The 17876-nt window shown below is 35.4% G+C and overlaps 1 protein-coding gene across 1 annotated transcript; it reads right to left on the reverse strand.

The window, feature by feature from the left end:
* Positions 1-311: 311 nt before the first annotated feature.
* Positions 312-17391, reverse strand: LOC136980987 (patched domain-containing protein 3-like). Its single transcript, XM_067277189.1, has 4 exons — positions 17266-17391; positions 10923-11914; positions 1826-2152; positions 312-1760 (listed from the first exon to the last, which is right to left on the reverse strand). The coding sequence occupies exons 2-4, from the start codon at positions 11905-11907 to the stop codon at positions 445-447; spliced, it is 2628 nt and encodes an 875-aa protein (XP_067133290.1). The 5' UTR covers positions 11908-11914; positions 17266-17391; the 3' UTR covers positions 312-444.
* Positions 17392-17876: the final 485 nt, after the last annotated feature.

The following is a 17876-nucleotide window of genomic DNA, read 5'->3' on the forward strand; positions in this document are numbered from 1 at the left end:
AAATCAATCGAAAGTCGTTATCTTTCATTGTCTTTAAAGGTGTTCGAAAAGTTGAAACAAACCGATGAAGATGAAGGGAATGTTGAAAGGAACATTGAAATAGGCAAAAATCATTCGTGAAACGAGAAAATAATTACCAACTGGCTGTATAAAGTCTATGGACAGTTAGAACGACTCAGACACTTACAGATATATAAGTATGATATAGATCGCAGCTTCCACGAAAACTGAACTACCGTAGACAAAAATTGACATGCCCATAATTCTAGGGGATGTACCAAACTCATCCATTCCCGGATGTTTACTGGAATCGACCTTTCAAAGACGTTATTCCGAGCAATATGAAAAGTGAATGGTGCACAGCCCAAGGTCTTCTTCAAGAAATAATTAATACATTATTAATTCAAATCGATTAATTAATGTCGAAAGCGCCTTGTAAGGTACTTATGTACAAATTTCAGACGATTGATAACCAACATTTGCCAGCCCGTCGACTTTGTGGTCGAGGTTTTTACTTCTTTTCTTTCTTTCGCACATTTTCGATTTCACGTAATTCAGTGTCGATAAAATAACCGGCAAAAATACCAAAGCAGTAATAAAAGAAAACATAATAACCATAAATATTATTTTAAAAATCGTCACAAATATATACGACAACGGAATGGCTAAAGGTAACACGGCAATTATTGTAGTTGCACTGCCTTGTAATATTGCGAATCCTATACAATGGATGCTATAACGAAGACGTTCATTGTAATCTTCAATGTCAGAATGTCTATAAGCATAAGACAGATGAGCAGAGTAATCGACCGAAAATCCAGCGCACATGACTAAGACTATTATAGACACCGGTGCTAATTCGACATCCCACAGAGCCATGTATCCTAAAGTAGAAATTTCTATAGTAACAATGGAAAAAGCGACTGAAAACGTGACGACAACGTCTGGCATAAAAACGAAACATACAAAAATTACAATTATCACAATACTACTCAACAATTGTACAGTAAATTTTACATGCAAGTCAATGCTGTCGACGACGTAATACAAGAAGTGATACGGAAACACTCTGATAGGCATTTTATCAGTGATTTTCCTTAGTCTCTGTAAAGTCACGTAGAATGATTTTTCGTCGACAGTGAAGTTAGTCTGACAAAAGAATCTGCTTCCCAAGATAGCTGTATAGTCAGAGTTGAATGCAATGTCATTACGAAATCGTTGGGCATAAGGATGACGTAGAAACATTCGGCGCAAAACGACAATAAAATCGTTTGTGTCGCTCATGTTGTACGACTTTACGATCGAAGACATTGAATCGTCCTTGACGAATTTCAAGAAACTTCGGAGCCAAGACTCGGTAAGAAAATCTGCAATTAATCCTTCTCTCTCCATTTCGGAGAAAAGATTCTCTATTTGGTTTTGAATTTCCACATCTGCATAATTTATATCTTGATCGACAACGATTTGGATTCTGTGTTCGTAATGCTTGAAATATTTATAAAGATTTTTATGATACTGCAAATAATATGAATCGTATGCAGAAGACTGGGAAAATGATCCTATGGTATCTGTTTTTGTAACTCCCCAAACTCCAACAGCCACGTAACCTGCCATGATAAAGAGAATAATTATCATCACATACCATAAAAATAAAATATTACCGAGCTGGGTCCAAATTGATAACGTTTGAGTGGTGGTGTCTTTAGTAGATTTCCAAGATTCGGCAGTGAAGAGCATTTTTCGAATCCATGAATGGTTTTCTAGAGAAAAAAAATGATTGTTATTAAATTTTAAAGTTTTTCCAAATGATTCTTTTTATTTTTACCTGTTTTTGTACTTATTTTCGTAAAGAATAAAGAATGTCTTTCTTGTTTCTCCGCGTATCCAAAGAGTGCCATGCATGCACCAACGAACGTTATCTGATAAACGTAACAGAAGAGAACAGCAATCGATGCGTATAAGCAAAAATAATATACAGATCTGAAAGGGGTGAATAATCCCGAAACGAAAGCTATGAAATTCGTTACTGACGTTACGGTAACAGAAATGGCGGATTCCGAATAAACTTCTGAGAGTCTGTCTGGTACGGTCTTCTGAGAATCGGTTCTTTTCCACGCAGCGAGAAAGACAAAAGCATCGTCCATGGCTACTCCTGAAACAAACATTGCATTCATAATATTAAGAATTATTCAATAACTATTGAATAATTATTATACTAAACTAACTAAAATAATTTGCAATTAAACTAGCGTTTCTGTTACATTTACAAAACATTTTTGTCATGTGAAATATTGAAAGTATGTCACTATCGACCGTAAGGCTGCTTACAGACGGGCAACTCAGTTGCATATACCAGATTCATCGCTGTGCTAGCAATCGATGATCCAAGTAAAATAAATTTGCACTTTACATTAACAGAAGCCACCTGTTTATATTCGTAGTCGTCGTCCGGTAGCTTTTGCGCAAGTCACTAATGATCCCTGATAATCAGGCTATTTGACGTAGCCGCCGAAAGTGGCTCGTGTGGAAAGTTCCAAATCACTCAGCCGAAATGTTCTTGAGAAAGCTTCCATTCGGTCATTATATAATTTGGTATGAAATACCTGTTGTAATATTTTTTTATTTAGCCCGGTTAGTCGCTTAGATTTGTGACGTTTTTATACAGATAAATTTATTTAAAAAATTGAATAACAACCAACTCATACTGCGTATTACTTTTCAGCTGTCATTTTGGTGCATCCACCACGTGGATACAGGGCCGGCTCGATGGATGTGTGACAAAACGACTAGCGTGTCGGGTTGAATGTTAGTTTGCATGGAATGTTTCAGGAAGACCCAAATTATTTTCTATCGTAGTGACAAAAAGTAATAATAAACCAACAATTATTTATTATATTTTATTTTTTACTGTCTACTTGGACCATGATTATTAGTAGGACGTTAACTGTCAGTTTTGTATTTGATACAAAACTGACAGTTAGATCAGAAAACAAAACTTTTATTAAATTCACCTGCAGTAGTAATTTTTCCAGGAAAAATTACTACTGCAGGTGAATTTATTAAGTATTTATCTCCCTCTAATATACCACTGTCTTTCCAACGAATTTCTTGAATAGCATCAATTGCTATATTATATCTTTCTAGTTCTCTCTGAAGACAATAATATCATAAAGCACTCAGCAAATCATTATAGATATACGTACTTAACACCTTACACTTGCCGAGAAAAATATATATTTATTTGCAACAAACACGCAAACGTTTTCAGCCTGATTCACAGGCCATCTTCAGGCTTGGAATACATTTGAAATTAAAATTCCATCCATGGAATACAAAAATTCAAATTCAAAATTAAATAAGGTACAATCAAAATAAAATATTGAATAACTAACATAAAGCAAAAAATAACAAAAAATATATAAAAATGTAACAAATGAATACGTAAGCATTAATAAATGCAAATTTCTAAGACATACAATAAAACCACTATATTGATTGGTTAGAGCCCTTATTAAACTTCTTAACCATAAACTTCCATGCAGAGGGAAGACTATCTGCGTCCCTCGCATTAAGACAGCCTTCTTGTAATCTACTTCTAAAAATCTGCAACTTTTCCGCTGTCAAGGCTAATGATGGAGACGATAAAGGATTTATGATGGCCGCCTGATTCCATTTGACCGTAGCTCCTGGCGCTTGCGCCATTTGGGACAAAACTGTTGCATTAGACCCCTTTCTGATATCATAACCATGCTCCTTGATTCTAATTCCTAAACTTCTAGTGGTTACTCCGATGTAATCTTTTTTAACGCCCAATTGCATGTTTTCATACGGAATTTTATAAACTCCTGCTTTCTCTTCTGCCTTTATAACATCTTTATCATTCCTGAGGATTTTGTATAAATTAGGGGCCCTTTTTATAAGCATCCTCGAACTTTTTCTGTGTGCTATTTCTTTCATGACTGAGTGCTTTATAATATTTGCTGAGTGCTTTATAATATTATTGATATGGCGGCACCGGTGAAACTTTGCAAAAGATACAGGAAGTTAACCTTAAGGTTGGTTAAAGCTAAATGCAAATTGGATTTTTTAAAGGCTTGTTTAAGGAATGGAGTATTCCCTATGTCAATCTACCGAATCAGCGTTCCTACGGAATGCAGTTCACTGAAATTCAGGTTTTGTATGGCTTGCCTGAAGAAGTCTATTCGGATTGCGAAGAACAAGAAATTCGGATTATTGAATGATCTCGTTAGCCTAGAAAACGCTATATACAATGAGGATCCAGAGAAACTAGTTGATGTGAATAAAAGAGTGGTCGATCTAGCTGAAGCAGTCCAGAAGAATTCTACTAGTAATTATGTAAAGAAGTTAAAATGGATTATACGTAAACAAAAGGTTAGAAATACAAAGAAAAATCTTATTACTTTCTGCGCGTGGGACCAAATTGAGGTACCAGGAAGAATTAAGAAGCTTCTAATAAAAGGCCCAAATTTTGTACCTGTAGAGGCTATGAATTGGGAAACCTCAGTACAGGAAATTGAAAGAGGCATTGTTGGGCTGGACGATTTAGAGAAAGAGTACTTCAGATGGAAAGCAGTCCTCAACAACAGGCAGAGGGGCCGTAAGCAGGATTTTAGGAGTAGTGACATCCGGCTCACGAAGAATTGGTTAAAACATAATGATTTGGTCTTGACTAGGGCTGACAAAAGTAAACAACTAGTCATCATGAAAAGGCGTACATATAACGAAGCACTAATGGATTACATCGAAAAGACGGAGTGTGAAAAGATCAACAGCAATCTTATTGGAAGCTTGGATAGAAGGGTCAGGAAACTGGAGGTCTCTAAGCTTTCCAAAGTTTTGCCTTTTCTCAAGAAATGCAGGAACCCTAGGCCAGGAACACCTAGATTATTTGCTTTCGCGAAGGTGCATAAAACCGGTAAAGAAATAAGACCTGTTGTAGAGAAGTGCAGGGGTCCCACATTTGTGTTAGAAAAGAAATTGCATGAATACTTATCCTTGCAACTAGACACGGATACTCTTGTTGCCCGTGATCCTATGAAGGTGGTTAAGGATCTGCAAAGTATAGCATTAATGGAGGATGAAGTTGCAACGGTTTTCGACTATGAGAGCATGTATCCGTCAGTAAGGATAGAATCGTGCGAGGAGGCACTATTGGATTTCTTATACAGCAATAACTCGGAATTGCTTAGTTATACAGAAGAAGTAGAGAGTTTAACTAGTTTGGTCTGCCGGGAGTCTTGTTTCGTGTTTAATGGACAGGTCTACAGACAGAGAAGAGGGGTCCCTATGGGAAGCCCACTCTCAGGGATCCTATGCGAATTGGTAGTTAGGAGGCTGGAAAAAAGAATTTTTCATGGTTTTAAGGATGATATCGTGTATTTCAGCAGATACGTTGATGACCTGCTTATATTATGGAGAAGTAACAGCAGAATTAAAGATTTTTTAGATAAGATCAATGATAACAATGATGGCCTTACTTTAAGATTGGAGCAGAAAAGTTCCTTGAATCTGCATTTTCTCGACATCGATATCACATTCAAAAAAGGCCACTTGTCCACTAGTGTTTTTATTAAACCATCCCACAGCCCATTGTATATTCCCTCCCAATCCAAGGATCCGTATAAATATAAAATTGCAGCTTTCAGAGCTTTAATAAGAAGAGCCTTTTTGTATTGCGAAAGAGTACAAGACAGGACGAAAGAAATAAATAGAATAATAAGTGTAGCCAGGACCCTAGGTTACCAAAAAAGTACAATTCTAGGAATAATTAAGAAATATGAAAACAACATCAAGAAAAGATGTTTTAAGAATGCTCCCAATAAGTTTGTAAAGTTTACATATAATGAAAGTATGAATACAGTCATGAAAGAAATAGCACACAGAAAAAGTTCGAGGATGCTTATAAAAAGGGCCCCTAATTTATACAAAATCCTCAGGAATGATAAAGATGTTATAAAGGCAGAAGAGAAAGCAGGAGTTTATAAAATTCCGTATGAAAACATGCAATTGGGCGTTAAAAAAGATTACATCGGAGTAACCACTAGAAGTTTAGGAATTAGAATCAAGGAGCATGGTTATGATATCAGAAAGGGGTCTAATGCAACAGTTTTGTCCCAAATGGCGCAAGCGCCAGGAGCTACGGTCAAATGGAATCAGGCGGCCATCATAAATCCTTTATCGTCTCCATCATTAGCCTTGACAGCGGAAAAGTTGCAGATTTTTAGAAGTAGATTACAAGAAGGCTGTCTTAATGCGAGGGACGCAGATAGTCTTCCCTCTGCATGGAAGTTTATGGTTAAGAAGTTTAATAAGGGCTCTAACCAATCAATATAGTGGTTTTATTGTATGTCTTAGAAATTTGCATTTATTAATGCTTACGTATTCATTTGTTACATTTTTATATATTTTTTGTTATTTTTTGCTTTATGTTAGTTATTCAATATTTTATTTTGATTGTACCTTATTTAATTTTGAATTTGAATTTTTGTATTCCATGGATGGAATTTTAATTTCAAATGTATTCCAAGCCTGAAGATGGCCTGTGAATCAGGCTGAAAACGTTTGCGTGTTTGTTGCAAATAAATATATTTTTCTCGGCAAGTGTAAGGTGTTAAGTACGTATATCTCTCTGAAGACCTTGAAATTGGCCAGTCCTAAATAAACGTCTAATATTCCAAGTACCTATTGTTAAAGACATTTTTCATCGTTCTTTCCCTCTTATTTTCCCTTTTACCTCTGTTTCTTCTATCCATAAAAATCGTTTCGCCGTCTATCTAACTATTCTTTCCGTTCCTCAAGTCATCCATTTTAGAGTCCGGTGAATTTCCTGTTTATGTCGTTACAAGATATTTTTACAAGGTAGGAGTGTAAACCCGACGCTCAACCCCCATTTCGGAGGGCAAAATTAATATTCTAGATTCGATAATTCGGACAATTTCGAAAAGTTTATTTTCTACTATGGCAAAAAAATTTTAATTAACTGTATTTTGTTATTTAACCTTAAAAAAGCATCTTATTTTATAATGTCTTAGAGAAACCACATTCACAAATTAAAGAGTCCGCGAATGTACTGTAAACATTACCAAATTTGTAAATACAGTATGTACTGTACATACATGTATATTATATTAATACATTTAAAGCTTTGTTGAAAAATACAGTATTTAATAATTGTTTTAATTTCTGAGTATATATGATAAGGTGTTATACATCACATTAATGTATTTAACTATTCGTGTGATATATCATTGCAATAAAAATCTATACAAGATAATCACTGTTTTAAAACAGCTGCAAAAAAAACAATTAGTAGACTGCATGCGGCCCACGACCCGCGGGTTGGACATGGAGGCCCTAATAAGCATACCTAGTATATTTACTATATTATTTTTTATTTACTAGCATCATTTCCCTTAATGAGCAAACGTCTATGCAAATTTTCTGAAGTTATTAAGGTTAAATCAATAAGAATTGTGTCCGGATAACATCAATTAGTAGAGATTTTATAAGTTTCGTCTAAAATCTAATGCGCTAGAATAAAATTTTAGGTAGCCGTTCTTTACGACTACGTACGATGAATATTAATTAATAAACTGCAAAAATATTTTTTTTCTGTATAAAATATCCACCAAAAAAATCGAAAAAAATTTCTAAAGTTTTTATACGAAAGAAAAAGGAATGAATAAGTTTTATTTTTTATTCGTGCGATTATTTTATGTCTTTGAAACTTTAAATCTCTCTTCATTGTCATTGCGTGCTGAACAGCAATAAAAATTCTTGATTATTTTAAAATATTGGTACCTGACGTCTCCGTTTATTGATTTCGCAATTTCACCAATTGATAAATGTTTTACATATGCTGCATAACGTATGACAGAGTGATAAGTTAAAAGCATAGTTTAATATATACAGTATACCTTCCTGCAAATTCATTTTCTCCAATTTGTTTTTCTAATTGAAAACAGAAAAGGACTTAAACTTTTATTTAATGGTAGAGATAGAAATTTGCTAATTATCTTCAAGGCCAGTGGCGGGGCAAGACCTAAATTTGATGTGGGCAAGGTACATTTCTGGTGGCGCAAGAAGACGGATTTTATAAAATAAAAAGCTGTTGAAACTGTCAAATTTTTATTCATAAAAATGCAAACTATATATTTGACTAACATTTAAAAAAAATTTAAAAAAAAGAAGCTGTTTCACATCTTTAATGAAGTTGGGCAAATTTGGGATCATTGTAATTCTTCATATAATTCGTAAGGTTGTCAGTGACTGCTCTCACCCACTCGCAGGACTGAGTGTAAATCTCGACAGTTTTTTAATATTTGCTCTTTTGGAATATTTTTTAAGTTGCTTAGATCATAGAGAAAACCAAAATTTTCAAAATGTTGATTTAAAGACATAAATCTCGAATCCATATTGCTTATTACACAATCAATCATGGTGTTAAAATAATCTGTTTCATACCGGCTTTAGGGAGACTGTATAGGTTGATCGCTGCCTTTATAATCGAACATCTTTTTCTTTTTGGCTACCCTTTCATTTTTAAAGCCTTTTGGCAGTTAATAACTGCTATTCTCAATAAACTGACGAGCGTCAGACAAGCATTTTTCGAATCCAGCGTGAAAGTAACGTAAACAAACAGAATGGAAAATCCCCAGCTCTGGCTGGCGGGATTCCCCGCGATAGCAACGCAACGCCAGCAAATGTTGCTAGACTTAATGAAAACAAATTTGGTATGTCAATATATTTATCGTTTTATGACGAGTAAAATTTTTTCGTTGCGTTCACGGCTTTTAAGTAATGCATAAACCTTTTGAGGCCGCGAGGCTCCTCGGATTGGCGAGGCCGTAGGCGGTGGCCCATGTCGCCCACGCCTTACGCCACCTCTGTCTGTGTCTATCCTAGAAGACACAGTGGTGTCAGTCCTGACGAGGCACTAAAGAGGTGCTGACTTCTGGTCATATGTATCTGCAAAGGAAACAACTCCATAATGTAATTTTTATTACTTCATTATTATGATTACAAAACAGTAGCTTTATCATTTCGGAACCAAGTCTATTTCAAAATTTTATGTTTCCTGGTCATGTTGTCGGTTTAAACTTACAATCCAAAGAATTTATGTGACAACTTTTAAACACGAGATATCTCGGCCCATAGATCGAATACAAATTTCCGGATTAGTTACAACATCAGCCTTATCGAGTTCTAGATATTTGCATAAAATTAATGGTCGTGCGGCTACTTTTATATGCGATCAAAACACGTTTTGGCTTATGAAGCGTTTCGCTTACACTAAGATTAACCTGTAAATTTCATCTAAATTTACCTACATTTTGTTAATATTACTTTTTCTCAACGTTGAAATAAGTTAGGTGCTCCTATTCAAAGTACACCTATTTAAAAAATAGATGTAGTTTGGATTTTAAAAAAATCAATAGAAAAAACGGTTAATGTTACCTATGGTTCCAATATCGTGGCGCTTCCGGTAATCTCCAATCCGGGTGTCTTGAGGTAATAGCGATAGAGGGAAGCTATCATGTAATTGACTGACGTAATACGTAATGACGTTTAACGTGATGTAAAAAAAGAAATGTGAACGATTATGCAAATTTGTTAAATATGACGCGGTAGACGGTAGTATTTTCGTGAAAATATGCAAATTAACCAGTAGGTAGACGATACTGACAGTGTTGCGTTGTATCTATGGGGGAATATTAGATTTCTATTTTTTACAATAGTTTTTCCAAAAAAGTTAAAAAGGTAAATATCTTGTGCCTAAACGATAGTATTTGTGAATTCGATATAAATAACAACTAAATATGTTGTAAATTTTTCAACTTTTTTTAAGGTTTTTTGATAATTTTGTGTCAAGTAATGTAGAAATTAGGGTACAATTCTAGTTCCGATGAATATTTTGGTTAGGTCATCTCCTCGTAAATTATAATAGTAAGATGGAAACGAATATTCGAAATTAGGGTGGGAAAATGATATTAATGATGGCTTTAAAATTTTGCTTTAAAGGTTAATGCGTATCTAGGTAGCCAAGATGGCGGCTCGTTTTCTAATTCCAGCAAGGAAACAATGGAACGCACGTTCTAACCTAACCTATCCTAATAAATTACCATAATTATTAGCAACCAAATTATTAGAATAGTTGTAATTTACCAGGTTAGGTTAGAACGTGCGTTCCACTGTTTCCTTGCTGGAATTAGAAAACGAGCCGCCATCTTGGCTACCTAAGGTAACACATTGTTTGAAATGTACGGCAAAATGGAATTATGGCATTCGGCACTGTCTGAAGCATACATCTGATTGAATCAGTGTAAAGAACACCTGGAGAAAGTGTCCAATTTTTTGCAAGACACTTAGTTATGATGTATCTAGGGACTGGGACAACTCCAAAATAGTTAGATCTACAATCTGTTCTGTGTGCACTACTTCCGAACATTAATAAGAAGCAAATACTTAGAAAAGAGAAGGGAAAGGAAAAGACAACAGCAAATGTGAATAAAAAGACAGCCAAAAAGTCTTCTACAGTTGTAGCAGAAACGACAACATCAGGGAAGAAAAGACCTGCCAAAAATGAAGTGGAATCTACCAAATTAGGAAAAAAAGTAGGATCGAATAAAAAAGGGATCGTTAACGTGAGTATTTTTTTTCGATATTTTTTCTTAGTTTATTATATTTTCGGAGACACGTGATCTCCGAACAAAATAGCGCTAAACGCGCAGTTTCCAGACCAATCCAAGATGGCGACCGGAAGCGCCACCATCATGGAACCATAGGTAACATTAACTGAAAAAACATAAGTAATATAATAATAAACAAAAAAACAATACGTAAAACTTTAACCAGATAAATAGTAATCATTTACTTGGTACGAATTTAAAAGTAAGCCTTACCTATGATTAAAAAGGGTACAGTTCCAGCAGGAACCACAAAAGGAGTATTAAAATACATGATCAATCCAAATGACGAAGCCAAAGACATTCCTCCCGATGTTAACGCAGTAACTCCGATCCAAGGTTTGCTCTCGATCCAACTGTTATACAGGCAAGTCAGCATTGAAAAGATTGTTATTGCTAACATTGCAATCGGTATTCGAGGAAATATTCGACTGACGACAGTAGATAACTCTTGCTCAATTGTAATTGCTGCGTATCGATGGACTGTTATGTGCTGAAAACGACTCGATGCAATAAGATCTAAAAACAGATTTTGCCATTCTTCCACTTTGCTTCTTTCAACTTTCGAATAGTCGTTAAAGTAATAAACGAGCCGCAATACTTTAGCGCTTCTAACGTAATCTTCTGCATTTTTCTCGACTCCTCCTAAACATAGACTCGTTAATTGGAAATCGTATTTATTTTTCTGGCTTAAAGGATATTTGATGGAATAATTGTTGTTTTCCATCATTTCGATTTCGTCTTGCATTAATAAAATAGAATTCTCGAAGCATCTCTTGTTATTTCTTGCGCATAAATCTTTATATGTGAAATTCTCTGAAGTTTTTATATTTTGAATAGTTTTATCCAATTGAATAATTTCTTGAAATACGTCTGTTCGAAGCACAGATCCTTCGTCTTTTGCCATAACTAGTACTACAGCTATATTTGGTTCTCTGTTCATCCTTTCCATGTATGCATCGGAAGATAGATTCATTGAAAATAATCTTTCTATGGAGGCTTCTTCAGTAACGTGTCTGGTATTTTTGGGTGCGACTAAATGTTTTACATTCGTTTCTTCGTGCCACTTGTGAAGACCCGTAGCTAATACCACGGATACCAACACCGGAATAACGATAAAATAAGAAGGATTTCTACCGATGCATAATCCTAATTGTCTAAACTTCTTCGATAAGAAAATATTGAGATATTTCAATTTCATAACGGATCTGAAAAACATTTAATATTTAATCAATTGGTATTATTTTCCATATATTAATTAATAACTAAATTGTAATGTGAAATTGTAAAATTAGTTTAATAAGTCAAGAAAACTTCTGGTGAATGCCAATGATAATTTAAAGTAAAAACTGTGAAAATTACGTTAATATCTAAAAGATGGGAATAATGTTAAATCATTTTACTCAATTACTATTGTGTATTAATTATTCTTAGATAATATAGGTCATCTTTAAAAGTCGATATAAGTAAAATAATAATAATTTGTACCATTAGCAATAAAACTCCTTTATAACGAATTTAGTTGAATATGATGAATTGTTGGTTATTATGTGCAGTAAAGCCGGACGCACACATGCGGCGCGGCAAGGAAAAGCGGCAGAATGACGTCACTTTTTCTCGCCGCAGAGGTCTATTTCGTGCCGCTTTTCTCGTGCCGCAAAAGTTGGTCGAATTCTATCTTTTGCGGCGGCCGCCGCCAAGAGGCGTTCCTATCAGCCAATAACATTTCGTCTGGCAGTCACGTGAGAAAATACAATCACTTGGTGTTTTAATGGCGGAAAGTTCGACGTGGTTAACCGAAATAACTAACATCAGAATAAACAGGAAAGAATAATAAATTTAACACAAATTCTACACAGATACAGTAATCATATATTATTTAATTCAAAGAACAAAACAACCGAATCTTACTCGAAATAGTATTCTTTATCGAGAGATCTTAATCGAAGAATAAGCCTATTTTGTACATCAGTTCTTTATCGATCCAACAAAATATCTCGGCAAGATTCTTGCCAATACGATATCTCCAATCCAAAATATTCATTCGAATCTTCGACGAAATCTTCTAGCTAAATAAAACGAGACGTACAAAACAAAATTTGTAAACACGTGGATAGCGGAGTGTCTAAATCGTTCGCCATCTTGAATACTGAACGCATGCGCCGAAATGTAAACGGATTGCCCCTTGTGTGGTCGTGCTGCCGCGCGACGAAGACGCGTTTGCGTCACCGCTTTTCCTTGCCGCGCCGCATGTGTGCATCCGGCTTAAAACTCCAATTATCGGATGTGGATTACCTTCTGAATTTGTAAAAATATAAATAGGTATGTGTATATATTATATATTAGTTAAAACTAGTTTTTACTGGATGTCTTTGTTAAAACCCGTTTTGTCTAGTTAAAACTAGTTTTAACTCAAATTCATTTTTGACTAGCAGTAAATTCTAGTTTTAACTAGACAAAATCCGTTTTGTCTAGTTAATTTACTGCTGTACATGTTTTGATTTTAGTTTTAACTTTTAACATTAGTTAAAACTAATTTTAGCTACATAAATACGTTTGGGGAAAATAAATAAAGTTATGTATAGTGATTTCGGGGGAAGATGCCTAACATTTTGCTTATGAAGGAAATTATAGCGATAATTTGGGTTTTGGAGGCCTCTAACGAAAATATTATATTCTTGAGCATGTTTTTCAAATAAAACTCTTGAGTATATGACAAATAATTGTATATTGTGTTTGAAATGACGACCTTTTTACTGTCTGGCATCTTAGGCATCTCACCCCAAGTATCCGGGTGAGATGCCAAATGCCATAAGGGTAAGATAACAAATATAATTGCATAAAATTAATTTTCGAATTTTAATTTATATTGCATATGTAGTACAAAGTACTTCGTAGTAAGTATAACAGCGCAGTATAAGTATTGTTAAGTTTCCGGCCGTTCTAACGTGTCTATAGCTAGCTGAAATCTTTTTTCAGTCCAAAAACTTTTTGAGAAGTCCTTATATAATTTCTATGCATATCCTGCAATGAAACGAGAAAACAAAAATTTATTAAAAATAGGCATATTGGAATTCAATTAACAAAAAATAGGCATGTTACCTCAAGAAAAATGTTGCATCTTTCCCATTTGTCGGGGTAAGATGCCTAGTGGAGTCACGTGTTCTAGCATGTCTGATCGGGATCGGCGGTAGCTCGCAATGGAAACTTTAAAACCTTAACTACATCACACATTAATTGTTTAACGCAATCTTTAATAAATTCTATTTTAACTTTTAGTTTTAAAATGATTCTAGAAACATTTCGCAACAAAAACTTCGTTCTTCTCTTGCTTTTATTTTTCTCGGATGTAGAAAATGAGGTAACGGTAGCCAAGTACAGCTTTCCGCACTCGGTATTGGCTCAACGATTCATCGTACAAACACATGACAATATCTGACCTCACCGTTTGAAAATATCAAAAAGTAGGCATCTTCCCCGCTTACCATCTTACCCAGAATCACTCTATATGTTGCAGTCAAAACCATTTTTTAGTTAGGATGCGCTTTTTTTTAACTCTTTCCGCCCTGTGGGCACTAAGAGGGCCTCATTTAGTAGGCCCATTATGGGTTCGGCCAGGCCCACAATGGGGCGACCGGGTGGTGAGGGACGGGGCCCGACATATCCGAACGGACCACCCCCCGAAAAATTCCTGGGGATTTTTCGACCCGTTCGGATTCGATCCCGGGTCCCCCAGAGCGGTAGGCTGCCACCTTGACCGCTCGGCCATCCGGCCACAGTTAGGATGCGCTTTAACTAGTTGAAACTAGTTGATACTTGATGTCTCTGTTAAAATCCGTTTTGTCTAGTTAAAACTGCAATTTACTGCTAGTCAAAAATGAATGAGTTAAAACTAATTTTAACTAGACAAAACGGGTTTTAACAAAGACATCCAGTAAAAACTAGTTTCAACTAGTTAAAACGCGTTTTAACTAAAAACGGGTTTTACTGTAACATATAAAAAAATAAAATATATATATTTACAGGTACATTTCCACATTTAATATTTTACTTGCACGTAATTATGTCACACTCGTACATAACGGGATGTTTCGATAGAAAACAACAGTTTCTATTTCCAATATAGCTAATCTTAAATGATTGTCTGATATTCTCTCATGCAATGCGAAACTATCTTTCTCAAATGTGGCAAATTTTCAACTTGTTTTCGACAAACCACTATTTTAACTATCTGACAAATCAAACTGCTTTCTTGTTGCTAGGATCACGATTCGTCCTGATTCGAATTTACATATTTAAGTAGGATTTAAATATAAATAATCAATAGGAGAAAAAATACAAAACGTTTTCGTATAACTTAGCAAAAAATTATTTTAAAAATGTCATTAAATATCACAATAATTAAAAACCTGCACTTTTTCAAAGGTGGTTCAACAGTAATGCACCATAATCTGAGAAACAAAGACTGTGACATAGCTCCACTTTTCAAGAGTTGTACCCGAAAGCTTTTGATAATGTTGTGAAAAATTTAAAGTCCCCAGCCAGGAGGAACCACAACATCTTCGTTTAAAAAAAATGCCCAATGTCAGTGACGTTCCAAGCAGCATGCAGTGATAAAATTCGTCGTTGCTGAAGGAGAACTATTGCAAACATTTACAAACGATTGTGTGGTGTCTATGATACTGCAACTGTCAACCGAAGCACCTTAGTCCTTGCATGAAATGAGCGAAGTCAACAACAATAGGAATACCAGATCTCTGCGATTTGGCGCCACATCTGTCGTGGCAACCATGATGCAGGGCGTGGATGAAACGATTCAAGAGGAATGACAGGTTACTGGGAGTGTTCCTCAAATCAAACGTGAACCTGGGTATGTCCAAATGTGTTGACGACGAGTCCCGAAGCAGCTCACGATTGACCACAAAGCAGCAAGGAAAACCATTGCATAGAAACTCTTGTAACGCTACGAGTTTGATGGTTTGCATCTGATGATGCAAGCCAAAGAAAAAGATGTTCTCTTGTGTAAGTTGCCGACGTATGGGGGCAATTAGTTAATTGCGCGTGAGGAAAAATCCAGGGACCGATCGTACGTGGGTGGCGGCGGCAGAGGCAAAGATGACAAGTGTCTTACAATAACCGTTTATTTTAACATCAAAGCAAACTTACAAAGTACAATACGAGTTGCGATCTAGATCGTCTGCGGCAGAAGGAGCTCCGGATGACGGCGATCGGGAAGTGCTGTCGGAGTCGTCGTTGAAGCCCCGGGGCAGTCAGGCAGAAGAGTCCGAGGGGTCGGTGAAGGAGTAGGTGGCGGTTTGGAGTCCCGTCGTTTACTTCCTGGTAGAAAGCTCCGTCGTCTCCCCTTCCGACCTTGATTCGGGGGTTTTTATACGATTTTCCCTCGAATCTTCCCCTCTTGATTGGTCTTGGGTCCCTTTTTTCTTTTCTCGATTGGTCAGTCTACTGTTTCTAAGCAAGACGAAAACCAAGTTTGGCCGGGGACGGCGCCCGAACGTTGACAGCTACTCACATAATTTACACTGTTTGCCCCCCTCTCGCGGACATCTGGCTGAACCGATCAGCCAAACGTTCTGTGGCCGCCCCCCTTTTGAGACGGTCCCGGGCTCACATGGTCTAACAGGTGTCCTTGACCATATGTCTCTCTTCTTTCTCCCCTTTTTGTTAATTGTTTACATCCCGGCTCTTCTGTACGAGCACCGCGACATCCCCTTCGTTGTTTATTACCGCGCCGCGTTTGCTTTAGAAAAAACGCTTTACATCGGTCGGATTTGTAGCCCGACACGCGTTCTCGCTCCGATTGACTTTCCGAAATTTCCCGATGTAGCAATCTTGTAAACAATCGAATTCCCGGCGCGATTTTAGGATCTTCACACTTGCTATAAGGAAGAATTTGCATGCACGGAATCGGGACTGGTATTCGAGCCGACACACGTGTCCTTTATCAGCGCTGGCTTATAGCCAAAGACAAGGGCGGAGACTTCGTTGCCCGAGTGAAAAGAATGAGTAATTTAAATATTTAGAATATTCTAATTTAATTGTATTTTTGTTAATTTACATTTCGTTTAATTCACTTCGTTGATATTTTGATTTCATTTATAATTTTAGCTCGGACAATAAATTTTAATTTGACAAAATATTAATTATAATCTGTAAATTTAGAAACGGGAGTTATTATCAATTTTTAAAACTTCCTGTTGAACATGTAATTAGTAAATTCAAGTGTTCAAATCCTTAAATTGGTGTAAACATTAAATTAAATTCTAAAGCTATGTTGATTACTTTATGTACGATTTAAGAATAGAAAAATGTAGAAAAATTCTTACTCTCGAAGTAATAAAACATTCCATAATAATCAGTATTAAACTTAAAATAATGAAGAAGTAAATATAGTAAGTCGTGTGATATAATGAATATATAATTGGACATACTAATTTTTACTATAAATTTGCTACTGTCGTGCAGGAAATAAGAAGAGAAACTAACTGAATTTTATCAGATTTTCTGCTATAAATACATTAATAATTTGAGAATTACGTACCTCTTTCGAATTCCTTTATCACAGCAGTAAATATAATCGTCTAACGATATAATTTTACTTAACAATTTGATAATCCTAATTAATAAATGAAACTACGATTGGTCAATTATTCAGAGGAAAGTGTGATCCTCGCAACAAAACTTATTTCACGCAATTTCTGTGTTCTTTCCAAACAAAAACATTTCATTACGTGCAAGCGTGACGTGTGTGTCTTCTCACCAATAGGAAATTCAGGAAAACTATTCGAAATTTCTTTCCGCTTAGTTAACCTCAAACTTGTTTAAAGGAACTTCCTATTGTAAACATGTCATTTTAATAGTTAATTTTTTAATTTTAATTTTTAATTTTTTTAACAGTTATATGCTATTTCATTTTAAAGTCATATTATTATTAATTTTTATGAAATGTTTTAAGTATAGAAGAAATAACTAGATTTAAAAATAAGAGTATACCAAATAAAAATAAGACGATAAAATAATTTTGCTTACTTAAATATTTTTCTGTTTTTCGAACAAGTGTCGAGGGTCTCGATGAATTTTGTCTCACAAACCGGAAAAAGTTTACCTTTTCGTTTTCCTCTATTAGACCTACATACGACATAGGCCTACGTA

Source organism: Centruroides vittatus, unplaced genomic scaffold, assembly GCF_030686945.1.
Source record: "Centruroides vittatus isolate TY-2023 unplaced genomic scaffold, ASM3068694v2 contig_738, whole genome shotgun sequence".
NCBI classification, from domain to species: Eukaryota; Metazoa; Arthropoda; class Arachnida; order Scorpiones; family Buthidae; genus Centruroides; species Centruroides vittatus.

Coding starts and splice junctions, on each gene's coding strand:
- LOC136980987 (XM_067277189.1), bottom strand. CDS start 11,907: ATGAAATTGAAATATCTCAATATTTTCTTATCGAAGAAGTTTAGACAA. Junction 2,153..10,922: donor TGTACCCTTTTTAATCATAG/GTAAGGCTTACT, acceptor TGTTTGTTTCAG/GAGTAGCCATGGACGATGCT. Junction 1,761..1,825: donor GAAAATAAGTACAAAAACAG/GTAAAAATAAAA, acceptor TTTTTTCTCTAG/AAAACCATTCATGGATTCGA.